At 15.4% G+C, this 14,772-nt stretch overlaps 1 protein-coding gene across 1 annotated transcript, besides 23 other annotated features; it reads left to right on the forward strand. All coding sequences in view use genetic code 6, as the record gives it.

Annotated features, from left to right (window-relative positions):
- Positions 1-450: 450 nt before the first annotated feature.
- Positions 451-484: a microsatellite.
- Positions 485-2,109: 1,625 nt separating this feature from the next.
- Positions 2,110-2,154: a microsatellite.
- A 557-nt stretch (positions 2,155-2,711) lies between these two features.
- Positions 2,712-2,764: a microsatellite.
- Positions 2,765-3,380: 616 nt separating this feature from the next.
- Positions 3,381-3,405: a microsatellite.
- A 1,281-nt stretch (positions 3,406-4,686) lies between these two features.
- Positions 4,687-4,744: a microsatellite.
- Positions 4,745-5,382: 638 nt separating this feature from the next.
- Positions 5,383-5,443: a microsatellite.
- Positions 5,444-5,596: 153 nt separating this feature from the next.
- Positions 5,597-5,647: a microsatellite.
- Positions 5,648-6,689: 1,042 nt separating this feature from the next.
- Positions 6,690-6,764: a microsatellite.
- Positions 6,765-6,890: 126 nt separating this feature from the next.
- Positions 6,891-6,938: a microsatellite.
- A 178-nt stretch (positions 6,939-7,116) lies between these two features.
- Positions 7,117-7,269: a microsatellite.
- A 258-nt stretch (positions 7,270-7,527) lies between these two features.
- Positions 7,528-7,582: a microsatellite.
- Positions 7,565-7,645: a microsatellite.
- Positions 7,566-7,698: a microsatellite.
- Positions 7,574-7,699: a microsatellite.
- A 78-nt stretch (positions 7,700-7,777) lies between these two features.
- Positions 7,778-7,934: a microsatellite.
- Positions 7,779-7,954: a microsatellite.
- Positions 7,833-7,944: a microsatellite.
- Positions 7,955-8,221: 267 nt separating the features above from the next.
- Positions 8,222-8,268: a microsatellite.
- A 2,749-nt stretch (positions 8,269-11,017) lies between these two features.
- Positions 11,018-11,080: a microsatellite.
- Positions 11,032-11,080: a microsatellite.
- A 1-nt stretch (position 11,081) lies between these two features.
- IMG5_184390 (vacuolar sorting protein, putative) lies at positions 11,082-14,205 on the forward strand (the record flags this gene model as incomplete). The annotated part of the gene is made up of 2 exons (XM_004027333.1): positions 11,082-12,287; positions 12,349-14,205. The coding sequence occupies 2 exons, from the start codon at positions 11,082-11,084 to the stop codon at positions 14,203-14,205; spliced, it is 3,063 nt and encodes a 1,020-aa protein (XP_004027382.1).
- Positions 12,291-12,344: a microsatellite.
- Positions 12,293-12,344: a microsatellite.
- A 59-nt stretch (positions 14,206-14,264) lies between the features above and the next one.
- Positions 14,265-14,310: a microsatellite.
- The last annotated feature ends 462 nt before the right edge of the window (positions 14,311-14,772 follow it).

The raw sequence follows: 14,772 nt of genomic DNA on the forward strand, positions 1-14,772 counted from the left end.
TATTTAATTTGTAAAAAAAAATTAAAGACAATTAAAATGAAATTGATACTTTGAAAAAGCAATTAGAAACAACTCATAAAAAAGAAGAAATACTTTAAGAATAAAACCATTCAATATAAAATGAAAATAAAAATCAAAAATAAGAAATAGAAGAACTTAAAAATTAATTAATTTCTTATGAAAATATCCATGATGCCTAAAATTAATTACAAGAAGAATTAGATACAATTTTACAAACTTTAAACGTAAAAGAAAATGAAATATAATATCTAAAATAAGAAAAAAAAGTCTTAATTAACAATTAGAATTATTTTTGAAAGAAAATGGAAAAAACAGTATTATTGAAAAGTTAAATTATGAACACTAAGAATAAATTAAGGAAAAAACAAAAATTTACATTATTAAAAAATTTAAATATAAAAATATGATTTGCTGCTTTAACAATAATTAGAAAATTTTTAAAAAAGGAAAATTTCTACAAAAATACTATTTAGGAATTAGAAAAAATATTCAATATATGGAAAATTCTTAATATGAAAGTATTAAAAAAATCGAAAAGAAAATTGGTATTTAACATGAAGAAAATTTATTTACACCAAATTAAAGACTATAACTTGCTATAGAAGCTTTAGATTGTTATATAGAAAAAACTAAAAACAAATAAACGAAAATTTATAATAAATAGAATCTTTTTAATAAGAAATATATAATCTAAAAATAGTTATACAATAATAAGCAACCCTTTTGAATGGAAGTAACGAAAAATAATCAAATATATAATCATTTTAGGAAGAATAAGCTTAATATTAAATATAAATAAATGAATTAAAAGAACAAATATAAAATGCAAACATAACTATATAAGATTAATAAGAAAAATACTTTAAAGAGAAAAACTAGAAAGACTAATTAGAAGAAAGTCTTTTTCAAATGCGAGCTTAATTAGAGGAATTATAAAATTAAATAGAGTCTATTGAAATTAATAATAATGAAAAAATTCAATTTCTTTTATAAGAAAATGACAATAGAATAATTGAAGAAAAGTATTTTTTTGAAAAACAAATATAAGAGAAAGATGCTTTAATTTAAGAAAATAAGCATATAATATTTTAATAAACTTAGCAAATTAAAACTTTAAAAAATGAATTATAATTAGAAAAGAGGAATTTAGAAAATACTTTTAAAGAATAAATTGATTTTATAGAAAAATAATTTACTTAAATGAATTCTTAAAATGAATAATAAAAAAATGAACTTGTTAAAGAAATCGAGTTTTAGAAAAACTAATGTTCCTTATTTAAAAATAATATGGAAAATTACAAAAATTAATATTAAGATAATGTTTTTAAACTAAGGAAAAAAGTCAAACTTTTGCTTTTAAATATTCTTTTTAAAAATTATCTTCTTGTTAAAAATAATGAGAAAAATTTAACTCTTTAATAAAAAAATTAATAAGTATTACTTTTAAATTAATAATATGAAGATTAAATTATTTGCTTAAATCAAAGATTAGAAGAAAAAGAGTCTTAATTTAATTTAATAGTTTCAGAATAAAATTAAATTTAGATAGAAAATTTTAATAGAAAATAAGAATTTTAAAGCTTGTTCGATAAAAATGATCGTTTATTAAAAGATAATGATATTTTAAATAATTAATAAAATATCTATTAATCTCAAATTTAAAAATATTAATAGGAAATAACGTATTTAAGTACTATAATTTTTAAATAAAATAAATTATTGTAATAATTAAAAATAGATAACTAGGTAAATATATAGTTCTTTATTTAAAATTTTAAAATAAAAAAGGACGAAAATTAAAATTAAATTAAAGATTTTATTTAAAAAAATTTTGAAGATGATTTAGAAAATAAAATTCAATAAAATAATAGTAAAAATTAGGGATTTTTAGATATTTAAATAAATGAAAAATTTGATAAAAATTAATTATAAGAATTCAATGAAATTGTTAAAAATCAATTATAAGAAAATATAGAAACAAATTAATAAGTTTTCGAAAAAGACGAAAGATTATAAAATTTATAATACTATATTTCAATAAATGAATAAATAAACAAATAAAAAGATTAAATATAAAAAACAAATGAATAATTATAAAAATATTAATAATAAATAAAATTAATAACAAATAAATTGTTTGATCAATAAAAATAAATAAATGAAACTGAAAGAATAAAAATAAATTTATAAATAGAATTATAAAATAAAAATGAGGAAATAATAAATTTAAAACTAGAAAATGATAACTAAAATATAAATATATAATAATTTTTATAAAAAGAATTTTTTTTTAAAAAGGAAATCGAAAAAAATTAAAATGAATGTTAAAACTTTAATTTTTATTTTTAAAAAACTAAAAATAAATAATTTCTTTATGTAAATTACTCTTTTAAAAAAATGAGGAAATAATTTAATTAAAAAATGAAAATAAAATCAACAAAAATAATACTTAAGAAAATATAAAAACAGAAATTGAATAATTAATTTAAGAAAAACAAAAAGTAATAAATAGCCTTTAAATATCAAAATAAGAAGAAAGTATTAATTTATAAGAAAATATAAAAAGATTGAATTAAGAAATAATTATTTTAAATCAAAAAGTAAATAATTTAAATAAAGAAATATATACTATGAACGAATAAATAGAAAAAAAGATTAATAAATATAAAATCTTATACATTAAAATAATTTTAAATAAATAAATAAATTAAATAATTAAAAAGATTAAGAAATAAATGAATTATAATTATTTTTTAAAAACTAAATAAATATGGTTTAAGAATAATATAATTAAGAGAAACAATAATATGAAAATTTAATTTAAAATCAAATATAATAATTCTAAATTAAAAGTATTGATTAAGAAAATTAAATAAAAAATATTTCTGAAAAAAATTAAAAACATATTTTATAATAAAGTTTATTAATTTAAGAAAAATAAGCTCTTTTGGATAAAAACGAAGTTTTATAAGAACAAAATCAAGAAAACTTGTCTAAATTATAGGCTCTTACTGAATAAATTATAGAACTATAATCCAATTCTGAAGAAAAAAACAAGATTTTTAATGTTAATCAATAACTTTAATAAGGAAATTAACAATAGTAAATAGAAAAAGAAAAACTAATTACTAATAATGATAATTGTATTGAAAAAAATGAATTACTTAGTAATTAAATTTAAGAATTTCAAAAAGAAAGTGAAATGATTTTATTAGAAAAAGAAAATTTATTTAAAGTTAATAAAAACTTAGTAAAGGAAAATTAAATTTTATAAAAAAAAATGAATGTTTTAAAAACAAATAGGAAATATAGAATAAATAGATATAAAATTTAAAAAATAATAATGAAGATTTATAAAATTAAATTAATAATTTAAATTAATAAAAAGAAAAAATTACTACTAATAAATAAATCTTAGAAAAAGAAAATGAATAATTAAAAACAATCTTAAAAGTAGAAAAAGAAAAAAACTAGAATTTAATTCTAAAAATATAAGTTGAAAAAGAAAGCTTTATTTAATAAAACTAAGAACTGTTAGAATAAAATAAAGATTTAAATAAATTAAATGAAGAGATTTTAATAAAAGAATAAAATTTAAATCAATAAAATAATATCATTTAATAAGAAATAAATACTTATAAATAAAATAATGTCTATATTTTACAAAAAAAGATGATTTAATAAATAAAAATTAATAACTAATTTAATAAAAAGAAGAACTATAATAGTAAATTGAAAATATTTAAATTTAATTTGAAAATCTTTAATAATAAATCGATAAAATTTCAACTCAAAACTCGAACTTATTAAATAATTAATAATCTTTAGAAAAATTAAATTCAAATTTAGCTGAGGATAAAGAATATTTAAAAAAACAAAATGATGATTTAATACAATAATAATAGAATTATATTAATAAAAATAAATAACTGCTTTAAACTATTTAAAATTTAAAATAAGAGAATGAAAACTTCTTTGAAAATAATTAAAACTTAATAAATAAAATTCAAAACTAATAATAAGATAATACTAATATTAAATAAAAGAATGAGTATTTATAGAATTAAATATAAGATTTAATTAAAAATATTGATATCTTATAATAAGAAAATACTAATTTTAAATAAATTGATGAAGATTCTATTATTATTTAAAGAGTTTTAAAATAAGAATATTTATATTTATAAAAAAATAACGAAAACTTATAATAAAATAATTATAATTTAAAAAGTTAGAGTGATTATATTTAAAATTTAAATACTGAATTATAAAATAAAAACGAAAACTTAATTCAAGAATTAAATAAATTAAGCACTCAAATAGAAGATTTAATATAATAAAGAAAAGAGTTAATAGAAGATAAGTAATAGTTAGAAAATATAAAGCATAATTTGACAAAATAAAATAACGAACTTGGAATATAAAATAGTTAATTGAGTAATTAAAAATAAGTCTAAATTGAAAGGTTAATAGAAGAAATCAAACTAATAAAATAATAAAATTAAAATAATTAACTAAAATAAGAAAAATTGCTTTTAGAAAACGAAAGATTAATTTCTGAAAATGAAAATAATCTTAAAAACTTCTAAAATTCTGAATTATAATGTCAATGCTTTTAATAATAAATTTTAATTTTAAAAGAAGTAAATTTATAAATAAATACTGAAAATTAATAATTAGTTAATGATAAATAAAAATTGATAATATAAATTAATGAAAATAAGGATTTATTTAATGCTTTAGAATTATAAATAAATAAGTATTTATAAGAATAAAATCAAAGTAAATAAATCAACTTACTGTAAAATTAGTTTTAATAGATTTTTTTTAAAAAAGATATTTCTGTTTAAGAAAAGTAGCTTTTTATATAAGAAAATAATCAAATTTAAGAACAAAAATTACAACTTTAAAATAAAAGTGAATCATTTTTATAAGTAGAATAAATATAATAATAACTACAAAATTTAATATAAGAAACATAAAATGTATATTTATATAAAGATGAATTATAAAAGGAATATATTATTTTGAAATAGGAAAATAATAATTTAATAAACTTAAATCAAATCAAATAATAAGAAAAAGAAAACTTAGTATTATAAAACAATAATTTATTACAAAAATATGAAAAAATATAAATAGATTAATAAAATATTAAAAATTTATTTAAAGAAGAATAATAAAATAATGAAAAAATAAGTAAATAATAAGAAGTTTTATAATAAAATTATTAAAATGAATTAAATATTTTACAAGATAGTATAATTGAATATAAAAATTAAAAATTAAATTTATAAGAAGTAATATAAATTTAATAAAATTATAATGAGCAAATTATAAATGAAAGCAATATAATAAAAGAAGAAAACTAAAATATTAAAATACAAAACTTAGAAATTAAATAAGAAAATTAAAAATTAAAAGACTAAATTAATATACTCCAAAATAATCAAACTGAAATTATGAAAATTAATCAAGAAAAAATTAACAATTTATAGAACAAAATGAAAAAACAAAAAGGAAACTGAATAAATTTAAAATTAAAAATAATAATTAGAAAGCCAAACTAATTAACTTAAAATTGAAATCTAATAATTAAAATAAAATTTAATAATTTAAAATGAAAAAATTCATAAAGTTAATCCTAAATAAAAGAATTAAATGAAACTTTAACATAATAAAATGATTAAATAAGTAAATTAAATAAATAAAAAGAAATCACTAAATAAGATAATGATATATTAGTTCATTAAATAAAGGAATAAATTGAAATGATATAAAATAAGAAAAGTGAGTTTTTTATATAAAACGAGAAAGTTTCTTATGAAATAAGCTCTAATAGTAAAAACAAATAAAAAACAGAATAAAAATAAAATAAAGTTTTAAAAGAAGAAATATAAAATTTAATTATTTAAAATTAATAATTATTTAAGGAATTATAATAATAGAATAAATAAATATTTAAGAAAGAACTTGAAATTAAAAAAAAGAAGAACAAGAAGAAATCGAAAAAAAAATTAGATTTATAAAATGAAAAAAATAAGCTTTTAGAATAATAGGAAACAAATATGATTATTTAAAAACATAATGAAAGCATTTAAATTATTAATAATTAAATTTAAGAATTAAATTAAGTTATTTTTTAAAAAGATGAGTATATTTAAGAAAAAGAATAGTTTATTTTTACTAAAAATATATAATTTTAAGAAACTATATCTGAAAAAAATATTATTATTAATAATTAAGAAAATATGATTTAATAATTATAAGTTTAAATTTAAAAGTTGAGTTAAGATTGTGAAGATAAAAATGAACAAAGCCTTATTTTAAACTAATAACTATAAAAAAATTAACTTGAGATATAATAAAAAGACTTATTGATTAATCATAAAGATTTAAAAATTAAAGAAAAAGTAAATGAAAATAAATAATAAGATAATTAAAAAAATTAATAAATATAATGTTTAAATGATAATATATAACAAAATTAATAATAAATAGAAAATAAAAATAATGTAATTCTATAATAGGAAAATTAAATAGAGTAAATATGTTAATAATTGATATTAATAAAATAAGAATTAGAAGGAAAAACAATTTGATTTTCGAATTAAATAAAAAATAAGAATTAAACAAATAAAACATTTAAGAAATAAATAATTAAATTGAATAAAAAAATGAATAAATTTAATAATAAAATTAAGAAATATTATTAAAAAATGAAAATATTAATTAATAAAATTGTATTTTATAATAAAAATATGATGAAATTTTTATTTTAAATAATTAAATTTAATAATTAAGTGATTAAAATAATAAATAAATATAATAATAAAATGAATAACTGTAATTATTAAATTAAGAAAAGTAATAATATAAAAGCCAAATTAAATAATTATAAGAAGAAATTTAATAATTTATATAGTAAAGTTAGATTATTATTTAACAAAAGGAAGAAATATAATATTAATTAGAATATTTTTTGAATGAAAAAGAATAAATAAAACTTAAAAAGAAATAAAAAAAAATATAAGCAAATGAACAAATTGAAAATATGAACAAAGAATTATTCTAAAAAGATTAAGAGGTTTAATTAAAAATCGAAGAATTATAATAAAAAAATGAAGAAATAAAATAAAAGATTGAGGAAATTAAAAAAATAAAATATGAGATTTAATAAAAAAAAGAAGAGATAAAATACAAAAATTTAGAAATTTAATAGAAAAATTAAGAAATTAAATACAAAAACTAACAATTAGAATAAAGGGAATTAGAAATGTAATAAAAAGAAAACTTATTTTAATAAAAAAATTAAGAAATCGAAAACTTACAAAATGAATTATATACAGAAAAATAAAAATTATAACAAAAAGATTCTGACTTACTTTTAAAAAATAAAGAAATTTAATTTGTATAAGAATAAATATAAAATAAAAATATATTAATAGAGGAAAAAAATGAATAAATAAATTTATTAAATTAATAGATTTAAAAAAAATAGTTTGAAATTTAAGAAAAAACAATTGAATTATCTGAAAAAAACAAAGAATTATAAGAAAAATCATAAATAATTAAAGATAAATATATAGAAATATAAGAAAAATCATACGAAATATAAGAAAAAGTATAAGAAATTAATGAAAAGCAAACTGAAATTAAAGAAAAAATATAAGAAATTGAAAATAAAAATGAGGAAATTTAAAAAATTAAGTAAATTTGTTAAAAAGAATAAATCTGTAATATTGAAGAGTTAAAAAAATTAAAAAATTAAGAATTTAATTAAATAAATGTAGAATTAAATTTAAAAAATCAAGAAATTAATAATAAAAATGAAGAAATCAAATAAAAAGTTTCAGAATTAAATCAAAAAAATCAAGAAATCAAATTAAAATAGTAAGAAATAATTGAAAAAAATAAAGAAATTATTTAAAAAGAATCAATTATAGATTAATTACAAAATTAAATTCATGAAACCCAATAAGATTTTTTATAAAAAGATCTATATATAAATAAACTTTAGACTTAAAATAAAGAAAAAGAAGAAATAATGAAAGAAAACATCTAATTATTAAAGGAAAAATAGGAAAAAATAATAATATAAAAGCAAGATATTTTACAAAAATAGGAAGAAGATATAAATAAATTGAAATAAAAAGAAGATAATTTAAAAATAAGGATAAAATAAATATTATAAGAATAGAAAAAAAATAAAGAAAAAAAAGATAATAAAAAAAAATCAGAAAAAAACAAGAAAAAACACTTGAAAATTATTTTGAAAAATTGATTTTTATTTTAAATGAAAAAAAAAAATTAAGACAAAAAATGCTAAAAAGAAATAGGATTTTATGAATAAGAATAACTTATTTAAAAATAAGTTTTATAAATAAAAGTTTTATTTTAATAAATAAAAGACATTAGTTTACAAAAAAATAATTTATAAGAACAAATTAATATCAAAAAATAAGAAAACTAAGACCAAAAATAATTCATAAATAAACTCTAGGAATAAATATAATTCTATAATTAACATATAGAAAATTAAAATTAATAAATTAATTAATTAAATAAATAAATAGAATATAATGATGATATTCAAAAACACATCAAATAAAATTCCTTTTTATAAAATGAAAATTTAAACTTGCAATAATAAAATTAAACTCTTATTTAGAAAATTAATTTGTTCAATAATGAACTGGAAAACGGATTAAGTAGTTAAAATAATACTATTTAAACAAAAAATTAAGAAATCGAAACTCTTAAAAATACTATTTTTAGTATTAAATAAGAAATGAAAGCTCTTTATTAAAATACTTAAATATTTGCTTAAAATAAAGAAAAGGAATACAAAGATATGGAAATTTAATATTCTAATTTTTTAATTGAGCATTAGAATATTATGGTATATATATATATATATATTTTTATTTTCTTTTAAAATTAAAAAAAAATATTAGAAATAACTTTAAAATTAAAATTAAGACATATTTAATTACTAAATGCAAATTTAAGAGATTGAAAAAGAAAAAGCCAAATTAATTGAAGATAATAAAATGTATATTTTTTTATTAATTTAAAAATGCATTTATTTTTATTTTAATAACAAAAAATAAAGATTATTATTAAATGATAAAAAATTAAGGACCTAAATTATTGAAAACAATGAAAAAATAAGTTAAACTTTGTTTGAAAATAAATAAAAGTATTTATTTTTACACAAAATTATTTGTAATTTTTTATAAAAAATATTAAACCAAAAAAAAAAAAAAAAACTACAACAACAAAAATAGTGACGAAGTCTAAAAATTAATAAATAAAATAAAAGATGAAAATTTGTATTTAAAAAAAGAGATAGAAAAATAAAATCAATCTGAAAAATTAGGAGAAATATAAGTAAAATATAGTATTTCATTTAAACTAATTAGTTTATTCCTTTTTTTTTTTTTAGATTTTAAAATAAGAGAATAATTATCTTTAGAATATTATAATACAAATTAATAACTTAATAAACACTAATTTAAAGTTTGAAAATAAATAAAACCTTAATAATAATAGTTAATAAATAGACTTAATGTAAGGAATAAAACAAATAATATAACAATTAGATGTAAATATAAATAATTTATATAAAATTAATATTAAAATAGGAAAAAGAAAGTAATTTATAAGATTTCTAATACTAAATTGATTAATATAAAATAAAATATTCAGAATTAGAAAAAAAATATATATAACTATAATTAGGAAAGAAAGATAATTCATCTTTAATAATGTAAAATACAAAAATAGAAGAAAAAAATACAGAAAATTATTAATTTTAATTAATGTAATCTAATAAACTAATATAAAAAAATAACTAAACAAAAATTATATAAAATTCTCCTTCTATAATTAAAAAGCAGAAACTAAAACAAAATAATTGAAATTAAAAAAATTATTTATATATTTTAAAAAAGTAATAATTTAATATAAAAGCCTGACAAATTAGAATAAAAATTTATTGTTTTTTTTTTTTTCAATATTATTATTTTTATATATAAATTATAATAAAATGAATATTAAAGTTATTAATTAATAAAATAAAAAAAAACTAGTTTAAAAATAAACATTTCCAGTAATATACTAACAGATGAAGGCGAAAAAATATAAACAGTAAGTCGAAGAACATTTAGAAATACTAAAAATTTACCAAATTTAGAAATCGGAAAACGCGCAGTAAGCGAAAACTAATCAAATACAAATAAATTTACTAAAATAACAAATAAAGGTCAATTATTTGGAAACATATGTAAGGAAATAATGTAAAATCTAAATAACTTATAGAAAAGAATTCATAGTAAAAAACAATACTATAATAATGTAGTAAAAATATTAGCCAATAAAAGTAGTTTTTTAAATGAAATTTTAATAAATGAAGAACAAAAGGAAATCATTTGTGACCAATTCTAAATATAGAAGAGTTTACATAAAATTATTAGCAATGATATATATAGACATGATAAAATATAATAAAGAAATATTATAAAGTATTTAAAGATTGAACTTTAAATCTTTAATAATGAAATATATAATCTCTATCTTACTTTTTAATGTTAAAAACTCAAAAGATTACATGAATAAATTTAAAATGAAATGACTGTTGTAGATAATTTAAAAGGAAAATTATAATTTAAATATTATCCAAATTTTGAAAAAAAAGTTAATTTAATAAATAACTTCTCCCTTAATAAAATGCCTATTACTTATAATAAAGAAAAGTATGAATTCTTTGAACAAAAATTGGGTCCTTTTTAGTTTATTTCTTAAGAAAACAGATATATTTGTTCAGAATTAGAAAAAATTCTATGTGATTTAAAAGATAGTAATTATACATAAAATAATCCTTATAAGCAATTCTTTTGAAATTTTGATTGATTTCATTAATAAATAACTTTAATAAAATAAAGAAAAATATTATTTATATAAAATAATAAATACTACATGATATTTTATATTTAAAAATACAAGAAAAAAAACAAAAACAAAAAATCTAAAAAAAAAACAAAAAAAACAAAAAAAATATGTAATAAAAAACACAAAAAGGCGAATAATAATATAAGAAATTTCAATTTTTTTAAGAAACAGAAATTGAAGATAAATCAAAAAACCATACAGAACATTCCTTATCAGATGTAGACATAAGTAAAGGCGAATACATAAATCATCGATTATATTTTTGTTCAAAGAAGTTAAGCACTATATTTATACATGAAAAGGATTAAATAATCTATAGTTTTTAACCTTTTTAGCACCAATTATATTCTATATATAAATCTCCATAATATTTACTTGCATATGGTTCAGAAAGTTAAGAGCATACATATTCTTATTTAAAAATATATTCTCCAGAATAATAATAGGAAAATCCTTTAAAATTAATTCGAACAATATAAATAGGGAAAAATCTCCAAAGTAAAGATTGTATGTCCTTTACTTTAACTTAAGATTTAACAGCCATTGCACTTGGATTTAAAGACGGTAATGTTATTTTATTAAAGTCTATTGATTTGGCAAGCTAGGCTTACAAAGAGTTTAATATTAAACCTAGTAATTAGAGAATTAAATAACTTTTCCTTTCTAAAATTGATTAGTGTATCCATTTATTTGTTTGTACTGATGAAAACATTCAATGCTGGCAAGATTGTACCAAAAAACATATACTTTATTAACCAGGAGGATAACTTTTTGATCTTACTGCTAAAGGAACTCTTATCGGATGTTGTAATGCTGATAATTCTACAATTATGGAATTCGATATAAAGGAAAAATTAAGATAGTTTGCTTTTGAAGATGAAAATTGGTTAAAAAATGTTAATTAAAAAATATATATAAACTTTTAAAATATAAATTTAATTAATTTTTTTTTAAAAAAAAAATAGGAAATAAGATGTTTCAAAAATAATTATTTAATAATTCTTTCTTTCTAAAAAGAAGATTTTTAGATTACAATATTTGATTTATTAAATGAATATATAGCCTTTAAATAAAACTATAAATCCATATAATAATTAATAATTTCTCAAAACTTTATTCATTTAATGCATATGACATAAAAAGGAGAAAAAAAGTTAATAAAACTAGTCGAAAGAGAAAATGCTTATAAAATCGAATATTTCTTTAAGCGTTCATTTTATGAAGTAGCTTGGAAATTCGCAAAAAATCAAAATTCAGATCTTTCTCTATTAGCAGAAATATCAAGACTTCATGGAGATAATTTATATGGAAAAGTAAAAAACTAAAAAAAACAAACAAAAACAAACAAAAACAAACAAAAAAACAAAAACCAAGGGTGAATTCGAATTAGCTATAAAAAAGTACATAGAAACAGTAGGATATATTGAACCATCATACATAATCCGAAAATTTTTAGATGTCGCACATATAGATTATTTAATATAATATTTGGAAGAAGTACACTCTAAAAAATAAGCAGACAAGCATCACACAGCTTTATTATTGAATTGTTTTGTAAAGTAAAAAGACATTAAAAAACTTGATAAATTTCTAAATGAATAAAATTATGATTCTCAACTTTTTGATATAGAAACTGCAATTAAAGTTTGTAGAGAAAGTAAAAACTTAGATTTAGCTTTAAGACTAGCAGAATAAAATAAATAAAGTGAATAATATTTAGATATTCTTTTAGAAGAGGAAGAAATGGAAAATAATGGAAAATCAGCTTCAAAAGCTATCGATTATATAAGGACAAAAGTTGATTTATAGGACAAAGTAAAATTCATATTAGAATTCGGGTAAAAACTAATGAAAAATAACCCAAAAGAATGCCTTGAACTTATTTAAAAAATCGTTCTTTTGTCCCATATAGCAACTTAAATTAATTCTAAAAGATCTTAGTCAAATTAAGCAGAATTAAAAATTACTGACATGAAAAGTAAATAGGTTTTGTAATATTTTAGTCTTTCAGAATAGGATGCTGAATAAATTTCTTAAACTACTTTTAGAAAACCTGATGAGTTTTTCCATATTTTTATTTCAGGAAAAGATGATTAACTAGAAGCTTATTTAAAGTTTTTACTTGAAGAAGTTGATAATTTATAAAACGATAAAGCTGTTTTTCATAGATTCTTTGAGTTTTATTTAGAAATTTATTAAGATGATTCGAAAAATGAAATGTATTTATTAATCTTTTTTTAACAACAAAATTATTATTATATATATAATAGAAAAATTGGTCCACTTACTTTGAAAGAAAATGTTAAGTTTTAAATAATAGATGTACTTAAGAATCCAAAATATGAAAAGAAATATGATAAGAACCATCTTTTAGTATTATTTAAAATGTATAATTTTGCACCAGGAATAATTCATTTATGTCAATAAATGCAATTAAAAGAAGAATTACTTAACTTTTATATTACTAATAATGAAAGTGATAAAATTATTGAATTATGTTCTACAGAATCATAAGAAACTAATTTATGGGTTTAAGTAATGTATATTGTATTTAAAATTATATTAAAGATATAAAAAAAGGCACTTAAATATTTCACAAAATAAACAAAAAATGAAAAAGTATAAGCTGATAATGAAAAGAAGCTTAATACAATATTACTTAATATATAAAATTTAAATACATTGTCACCTTTATTAGTACTTAATATATTGGCTAAAAATAAGAATGTTAAATTTAAATCTATTAAAGATTACTTTATAAAAAAATTAGAAGAAGATTAAAAACAAATATAAAAGGATTAAGAAATAGTAAACAAAAATACTAATTAAGCAAAAGAACATAGAGAGGAATATTAGAAAATAAAAACTTAAGCAAAGGCAATTTTTTTAAACAAAAAAAATAAAAAAAATCGATATTTATTTATTACTTTTTAGGTTTTCAACATTAAAAAATGTTCAGATTGTGAAACAGATCTTTCTAATCCTAGAGTTCATTTTATGTGCGGACATTCATATCATGAAGGATGCTTACATAATGAAAGAAAGGAAAAAGAATGTGAAAAATGTAGTTTAGAATTCAAAAGTGTATTAGAAAGAAAAGAATAATTTGATTCACAAATAAATGACTCAAAATAATTCTTAGAAAGTCTTAACTAATCTAATAATAAATTCGATATTATTTCTGGTTATTTAGGAAAAGGACTTTTTTCAAGAAACATGTTAAATAAATGAAATATAATAATAATATTTAAAAGAAGAAAAAAATAAATAAAAAAAGATATTTTTATATATTTATTAAAGTAAATAATTTTTTATTAAATAAATTTATTTTTTATTTATTTAAATATATGTTTCTTAAAAGTCAAATCTTTTTTTAATTCTCTTTTCTTTAAAAATAATAAATTTAGGAAAGAAATTAATATAAGAAAATCTAATAAATATATTTATATTTTCTTAAAAAATATTTTGTTAAATAGAAAATTTTTCAACTTAAACAATAAAAAACATTAAAATTAAATTAAATTTAACTATTAACTTTTAATATTTTTATACCATATTTCTATCTGAAAAGCTCGAAATATAAATACCTTTAATATATTCTAAAGTTTTTATAAATTAATAACTTCATTATTATTTAAAATATAATTTAAATACCTTTCTAAAAAGTTTTACTAGGTTTTATTTATTTAAATTTATTTTTAATTTAAGGAAGTATATTTATACAATCGTCTTTATAAAAAAAAAGTTAAATAAATTATAATTTTTGATTGTTATGAATTTTGTTTATTTATTACTGTT

The sequence above is a fragment of the Ichthyophthirius multifiliis genome (assembly GCF_000220395.1).
Source record: "Ichthyophthirius multifiliis unplaced genomic scaffold scaff_1120509251336, whole genome shotgun sequence".
NCBI lineage: Eukaryota > Ciliophora > Oligohymenophorea > Hymenostomatida > Ichthyophthirius > Ichthyophthirius multifiliis.